Below are 6,026 nucleotides of genomic sequence, written 5' to 3' on the forward strand. Positions count from 1 at the left end.
ATACGGAGTAAGGTTTAGCGTCTTTTCTGATCATAAGAGTGTCAAGTACATCTTTGATAAGAAAGAGCTCAATATGTTTCAAAGGAGGTGGATGGAGCTTTTGAAGGATTATGATTTTGAACTAAGTTATCACCCTGGAAAGGCGAATGTGGTGGCGGATGCATTGAGTCGGAAGTCTTTGATGATAGCTTGGATGAGGATCAAAGAGGAGGAGTTAGTGGATAAGTTTGCAGATTTCAAGTTGGACCTTGGTGAATTTACTGTAATAGCTTGTCAGAATCAGTTGCAAATTTCAAGTACCTTCAAGTCAGAGATTCAGAGGGCTTAGCAAAATGAGCAATAACTTCAGAGATTATCTCAACAAGTTGGCAATAAGAGGTATGGAGAATTTACTAAGGGTGATGAAGGGTTATGGAGGTATAAGGGGAGAATCTGTGTGCCAGATGTCGGAAGTTTGAGACAAGAATTGTTGTCGAAAGCTCATAACAGTGGGTTTTCTATTCATCTAGGGAGTACGAAGATGTACTCTGATCTAAAGAAGATGTTCTGGTGGCCTGGGATAAAAAATGATGTAGCTACAGTTGTGTCTAAGTGCTTGACATGCCAGAAGGTGAAGATAGAGCATCAGAGATCATCGAGAATATTACAGCCACTTGAGATTCCTCAGTGGAAGTGGGAAAGAATTGCAATGGATTTTGTGACCAGTTTACTGAGGACTAGGTCGAGATTTGATGCGGTTTGGTGATCGTGGATCGTTTAACCAAGTCCGCTCATTTCCTTCCTGTCCAAGTGAACTATTCTATGGAGGAATTGGTGAGATTCTACATAAAGGAGATTGTAAGGTCTCACGGTGTGCCATCGAGCATAGTGTCAGACCGTGATCCCCGATTTACATCAAGGTTTTAAGGAGCTTTCCAAAGATCTTTCGGTACGAGACTATGTCTCAGCACGGCATATCATCCGCAAATGAATGGACAGTTAGAAAGGACTATTCAGACGTCGGAGGATATGCTAAGGGCGTGTGTTTTGGATCAACCGGGAAGTTGGGACCATTACATGCCATTGGTGGAGTTTGCGTACAATAACAGCTTTCATGCGAGCATTGGGATGGCTCCCTATGAGGCTTTGTATGGACGGAAGTGCCAATCTCCACTGTGTTGGTATGAAACCGGTGAAGCAAGTGTTTTGGGTCGTGATTTGGTAGCAGAGACTACTGAGAAGATTAGAAAGATTCGAGCAAGGATTTTAACTGCACAGAGCCGATAGAAAAGTTATGCGGATCAGAGAAGAAAACCGTTGGAATTTGAAGTGGGAGAGCATGTATTTCTGAGGGTTACTCCGACAACTTGGATTGGAAGAGCAATTAAGACCAAGAAGCTGAATCCAAGATTCATTGGACCGTTCGAGATTCTGAGGCGATTCGGGCCGGTGGCATATCAAGTAGCTTTGCCGCCTCACTTGTCTAACTTGCATGACGTATTCCACGTGTCACAACTACGTAAGTACACATCGGATGTGGCTCATGTGTTAGAGCCCGAGTCGGTCGAGTTGAGGGAGAATTTGGCGTTTCAAGTAACACCAGTGCGTATTGACAATACTAGTGTGAAGAAACTGCGAGGAAAGGAAGTTCAGTTGGTTAAAGTGGCTTGGAAACAAGCAGAAGTTGAAGAACATACTTGGAAGTTGGAGTCTGAGATGTAGAAGGATTATCCCGAGTTATTCTCAAGTAACATTAAATTTTGGGGACAAAATTTCTAATTTGGTGGGAAGAATATAAGAACCGTGACTAATTAACCGTTAATTAAATTAAATTAACTGCCCAAAATAGGATCAAAAATTTAGAATATTAATTAGGAAATTTAAATATGATATTTGGACTTAGTAGATTTTTCTGAGTTAGAAAATATAATTTTTTGCAAAAAATCGCATAAAAATGCGAACCGGTAAATTAACCGGTAATACCAGCTTAAATCGGTCTGGTACTGTGCGAGAATAATAACAACAGTAGAAAACCTTAGGAAAACATTTGGAATTGAAAATCAGGCATTAATTTTAAAGGTTAACGGGCCAAAAACACTAACGGATTGGATCGGGCCTAAGTTGGGCCGAAACCTAACATATATAAACACTCAAATGAACCCCATTTCAGCCACCATTACCCTTAGAGAGTGAGAGTTGCAGCTGTAAATGAGAAGAGAGTGAGAGTTCCATTGTCACTATTCACATACATCTTCCCAAGCTCATAACTTGAGCTACGGAGCTCCGATCGCCGCACCGTTTGCGGCCACACAATCACCACAAAGAGCTCTACAAAACACACCTAAGAAATTGGTAAGAAAATCTCGATTTTTCTCTCAGCCTTCCCTTCCATAAATTCGAAAATTTAGTGCTTGAGGTTTTGAGATTTTGATGTTTTAGTGTGTTTAGGATCAATCTAACTTAAGGAAAGTATTGGGTTGTGATCCTATGACCTTTGGAAAAGGTAAGAACCCTAATCTTCTTATGAATTCTTGAGATTTTGAGTTTAGGGGTTAATTGTAGTTGTATATGGTTTAGATTAAATATTGTTGGTGAAAAACCAAATTAGAGGTTGAACTTGTGGAATTGGAGCTTTGGGAGTTAACTCTTGTGATTGGAGGCTTGGTTGGGACTCAAATTTGGGTTTTGTGCATATTGGGAATCGGCCAAGTTATGGTTTTGGTTTTCTCTATGTAATATGTAATATTTCTGGACACTTAGACTAGTGGACCTTAGGATAGGATTGAATTGGTTATTGGATTTGATAATGTATGATGGTGTTGTTGATTTGATGAATTGTGATGTTGCACTTTGATATTGTTATTCATTATTGGAATGAGGCTTGAACATGATGATTTGGAGTGTTTATGGTAAATTTTGATGCTTGTTGATGTTGGTGAAAGTTGAGGAATGTGGAATGATGCATTGAGTGAGAATTTGTGGATGAAATGAGTAAAATTGTGTGTTGGTATGATAAGGAATGACATAGAAGGTGCATGAGTAATATTTAGTCAACTTGAAACTGTTTTGGGTGTAGGATATTTGGTTTTGATTGGGTTTTGGTTGTTGGTGCACGAAATTGTGATCTCTAACAATGGCGCCAAAAACTTGGTATGCACAATCTTAGTCTCAACTCTTTTTCACAACTCCGCACAACTAACCAGTAAGTGCACTGGGTCGTCCAAGTAATACCTTACGTGAGTAAGGGTCGATCCCACGGAGATTGTCGGCTTGAAGCAAGCTATGGTCATCCTTGTAAATCTCAGTCAGGCAGATTCAAATGGTTATGAGGTTTTGATAATTAAAATATAAATAAAATATAAAATAAGATAAAGTTACCTATGTAATTTATTGGTGGGAATTTCAGATAAGCGTCTGGAGATGCTTTGTTGCTTCTGAACCTCTGCATTTCTATTGTCTTCTTCCAACCATGCGTTACCTCCTTCCATGGAAAGTTGTATGATCCTCTCGGATGAAAACAAATCCATATGCACTGTCATCGCACGGCTAATCATCTATCGGTTCCCGCTAGCGTCGGAATAGGACCATTGTCCTTTTGCACACTATCACTTGTGCCCCACATTCGCAGGTTTGAAGCTCGTCACAGTCATCCCTTCCCAGATCCTACTCGGAATATCACAGACAAGGTTTAGACTTTTCGGATCTCATGAATGGTACCAAAGGTTCTAGCCTATACCACGAAGACTCTGATCTCACAGAATGGAATGCTCTATTGTCAGGAGAGGCAACCATGCGTCGTGAACCAGGAGGCCAAGAGATATACACTCAAGCTATTGCAGATAGAACGGAAGTGGTTGTTAGGCACGCGTTCATAAGTGAGAATGATGATGAGTGTCACGGGTCATCACATTCATCAGGTTGAAATGCGAGTGAATATCTTAGAGAAGAAGTAGGCGTGAATTGAATAGAAAAACAATAGTACTTGTATTAATTCATGAAGAACAGCAGAGCTCCACACCTTAATCTATGGGGTGTAGAAACTCCACTGTAGAAAATACATAAGTGAAAGGTCTAGGCATGGCCGTGAGGCCAGCCTCCAAATGTGTACAATAGATGATAGCATTCGATTGATAAAAAAAAACTCTAAAATAAATCTCTAAAAGTAGTTTTTATACTAAACTAGTAACTAGGGTTTACAGAGAATGAGTAACTAAGTGCAGATAGTGCAGAAATCCACTTTCGGGGCCCACTTGGTGTGTGCTTGGGGTGAGCATTGAAACTTTTTCGTGCTTAGGCTGTTCCTGGAGTTAAACGCCAGCTTTGGTGCCAGTTTGGGTGTTTAACTCCAATTCTGGTGCCAGTTTGGGCGTTTTACGCCTAGATGTTTTAGGCTGACTTTGAACGCCCGTTTGGGCCATCAAATCTCGGGCAAAGTATGGACTATTATATATTGCTCGAAAGCCCAGGATGTCTACTTTCCAACACAATTAAGAAGGCACAAATTGGGCTTTTGTAGCTCCAGAAAATTCACTTCGAGTGAAGGGAGGTCAGAATCCAACAGCATCTGCAGTCCTTTTTCAGCCTCTGAATCAGATTTTAGCTCAGGTCCCTCAATTTCAGCCAGAAAATACCTGAAATCATAGAAAAACACACAAACTCATAGTAAAGTCCAGAAATGTGATTTTTGAATAAAAACTAATAAAAATATAATAAAAAATAATTAAAACATACTAAAAACTATGTAAAAATAATGCCAAAAAGGGTATAAATTATCCGCTCATCACAACACCAAACTTAAATTGTTGCTTGTCCCCAAGCAACTAAAAACAAAATAGGATAAAAAGAAGAGAATATACAATGAATTTCAAACTTATCAATGAACTTAGTTCCAATTAAATGAGCGGGACTTGTAGCCTTTTTGCTTCTGAACAGTTTTGGCATCTCACTTTATCCTTTGAAGTTCAGAATGATTGGCTTCTATAGGAACTTAGAATTCAGATAGTGGTATTGATTCTTTTATTTCAGTATGTTGATTCTTGAACACAGCTACTTTATGAGTCTTGGACGTGACTCTAAGCATTTTGTTTTCCACTATTACCACCGGATACATAAATGCCACAGACACATGACTAGGTGAACCTTTTTCAGATTGTGACTCAGCTTTGCTAGACTCCCCAGTTAGAGGTGTCCAGAGCTCTTAAGCACACTCTTTTTGCTTTGGACTACGACTTTAACCGCTCAGTCTCAAGCTTTTCACTTGACACCTTCACGCTACAAGCACATGGTTAGGGACAGCTTGGTTTAGCCGCTTAGGCCAGGATTTTATTCCTTTAGGCCCTCCTATCCATTAATGCTCAAAGCCTTGGATCCTTTTTACCCTTGCCTTTTGGTTTAAAGGGCTATTGGCTTTTTCTACTTGCTTTTTCTTTTTTCTATCTTTTTCTTCTCTTTTTTTTCGCCATTTTTTTCTGCAAGCTTTGTGTTCACTGCCTTTTCTTGCTTCAAGAATCAATTTTATGATTTTTCATATTATCAATAACATTTCTCCTTTTTCTTTATTCTTTCAAGAGCCAACAATTTTAACATTCATAAACAACAAATTCAAAATTATGCACTGTTCAAGCATTCATTCAGAAAACAAAAGGTATTGCCACCACATCAAAATAATTAAACTAATTTCAAGATAGAATTCGAAATCATGCACTTCTTGTTCTTTTGTAATTAAAACATTTTTTATTTAAGAAAGGTGATGGATTCATAGGACATTCATAGCTTTAAGACATAAACACTAGACACTAATGATCATGTAATAAAGACACAACGTAAATAAAACATAAGGCATATGAAACGAATAACAGAAAATAAAGAACAAGGAAATTAAAGAACGGGTCCACCTTAGTGATGGCGGCTAGTTCTTCCTTTTGAAGATCTTATGGAGTGCTTGAGCTCCTCAATGTCTCTTTCTTGCTTTTGTTGCTCCTCCCTCATGGCTCTTTGGTCTTCTCTAATTTCATGGAGGAGGATGGAATGCTCTTGGTGCTCCACCC

General features: G+C 39.1%; 1 protein-coding gene across 1 annotated transcript; it reads left to right on the top strand.

Moving 5' to 3' along the window:
• Positions 1–332: 332 nt before the first annotated feature.
• Positions 333–1,701, top strand: LOC148572298 (uncharacterized). The gene is made up of 4 exons (XM_088507445.1): positions 333–417; positions 510–610; positions 900–1,076; positions 1,285–1,701. The coding sequence occupies exons 1-4, from the start codon at positions 333–335 to the stop codon at positions 1,699–1,701; spliced, it is 780 nt and encodes a 259-aa protein (XP_088363571.1).
• The last annotated feature ends 4,325 nt before the right edge of the window (positions 1,702–6,026 follow it).

This window comes from Arachis ipaensis, chromosome B3 (assembly GCF_059453495.1).
Source record: "Arachis ipaensis isolate K30076 ecotype BB chromosome B3, ASM5945349v1, whole genome shotgun sequence".
Classification (NCBI taxonomy): domain Eukaryota; kingdom Viridiplantae; phylum Streptophyta; class Magnoliopsida; order Fabales; family Fabaceae; genus Arachis; species Arachis ipaensis.

Coding starts and splice junctions, on each gene's coding strand:
- LOC148572298 (XM_088507445.1), top strand. CDS start 333: ATGAGCAATAACTTCAGAGATTATCTCAACAAGTTGGCAATAAGAGGT. Junction 418..509: donor GGTGATGAAGGGTTATGGAG/GTATAAGGGGAG, acceptor CTATTCATCTAG/GGAGTACGAAGATGTACTCT. Junction 611..899: donor AGTGCTTGACATGCCAGAAG/GTGAAGATAGAG, acceptor ATTTACATCAAG/GTTTTAAGGAGCTTTCCAAA.